Source organism: Suricata suricatta, unplaced genomic scaffold, assembly GCF_006229205.1.
Source record: "Suricata suricatta isolate VVHF042 unplaced genomic scaffold, meerkat_22Aug2017_6uvM2_HiC HiC_scaffold_2035, whole genome shotgun sequence".
NCBI lineage: Eukaryota > Metazoa > Chordata > Mammalia > Carnivora > Herpestidae > Suricata > Suricata suricatta.
In genome coordinates this window covers 519-1,751 of record NW_021865271.1, presented here as the reverse complement: position 1 = coordinate 1,751, position 1,233 = coordinate 519, and the positions used below count along the sequence as shown (strand labels likewise).

At 39.2% G+C, this 1,233-nt stretch overlaps 1 protein-coding gene across 1 annotated transcript; it reads right to left on the bottom strand.

The window, feature by feature from the left end:
• Nucleotides 1-6: 6 nt before the first annotated feature.
• LOC115284778 (olfactory receptor 10AG1-like) lies at nucleotides 7-645 on the bottom strand (the record flags this gene model as incomplete). The annotated part of the gene is made up of 1 exon (XM_029931246.1): nucleotides 7-645. A coding segment is annotated over exon 1 (621 nt), but the record flags the coding sequence as incomplete, so codon positions are not given.
• Between the last annotated feature and the right edge of the window lie 588 nt (nucleotides 646-1,233).

Genomic DNA, 1,233 nt, shown 5'->3' with positions numbered 1-1,233 from the left:
AGCTACCACATAGACTGACAACTCATGTACAAAGACATCCCCACAGGCTAGTTTGAAGATGGGGGGTATGTCACAGAAGAAGTGGTTAATTTGGTTAGAATTACAGAAATGCAGAGAGAAAATTTGACATGTTTGTCCTATCTGGACTGGGATTCCACCAATCCAAGAGCCAATAGCTAGTTGGATACACTTCTTCTGGTTCATGACTAAAGGGTAGTGCAGAGGGTTACAAATGGCCACGTAGCGGTCATAGGCCATCACTGTCAGGAGGAAACATTCAGTGGCTCCCAGCATAAGGAAGAAGCACATCTGGGAAGCACAGCCCAGCACAGAAATGCTTCCATCCTGAGTCCAAAGGTTCACCAGAATCCTAGGGATGATGACGGATACATAACAGATTTCCAAGGAGGAAAGATTTGCCAGGAAAAAATACATGGGCTTCTGTAGTGCCTTGTCAACTCTGGTTATTATTATTATGAGGCTATTTCCAATTAAGATAATAACATAAATGATAGAGAACACCCCAAAAAGTAACCGTTGGTGGTTTGGAAGTTCAGAAAATCCCAGGAGCACAAATTGCTTTATGGTAGAAATATTGTCATCAGCTTTCACTTCTTCACATTTCATCTGTGGGAATGATTTAATCAGAAGTACAGGTCACTCCAATTCCTTAGGCTCTTGTGTTCGTCTTACATACATAAACAGAATGGTATACTTCCCAAGTTTCACAGTTCCCAATAAAACAAATGTATAAATTCCAGTGCTCTAAGAGTAAAGTAATTGTAATTTATTACTATTAAATGTATTTGTAGGATAAACACTTGTGTCTTAAAAATGTTTTTATGTTTTTATTTTATTTTTGAGGACATAGTGTGAGTGGGGGAGGGGCAGAGAGAAAGGAAGACAAAATCTGAAGCAGGCTCCAGTCTCTGAGCTTTCTGCAGAGAGCCTGGCGGAGGGCTCAAACTCACTGACTGTGAGAACTCAGCAGAAGTCAGAAACCCAACAGGCTGAACCACCCAGGAGTACTCACCTAACTTTTTTTTTCCTGCTTTGAATTATCATACTTTTTGCTTCTGAAGATAAGATATGTGATTGTAACTTTGCTCTCCATCTGAACACTCAAAATTTCAAAATCCGAATTTATAATCAATTGTGACAATAATTCCATCCTTTCTTTGTGCTTTCCTCTCAATTCTGTTTTCTATTATTGTCAATTCAAAATTAACTCGT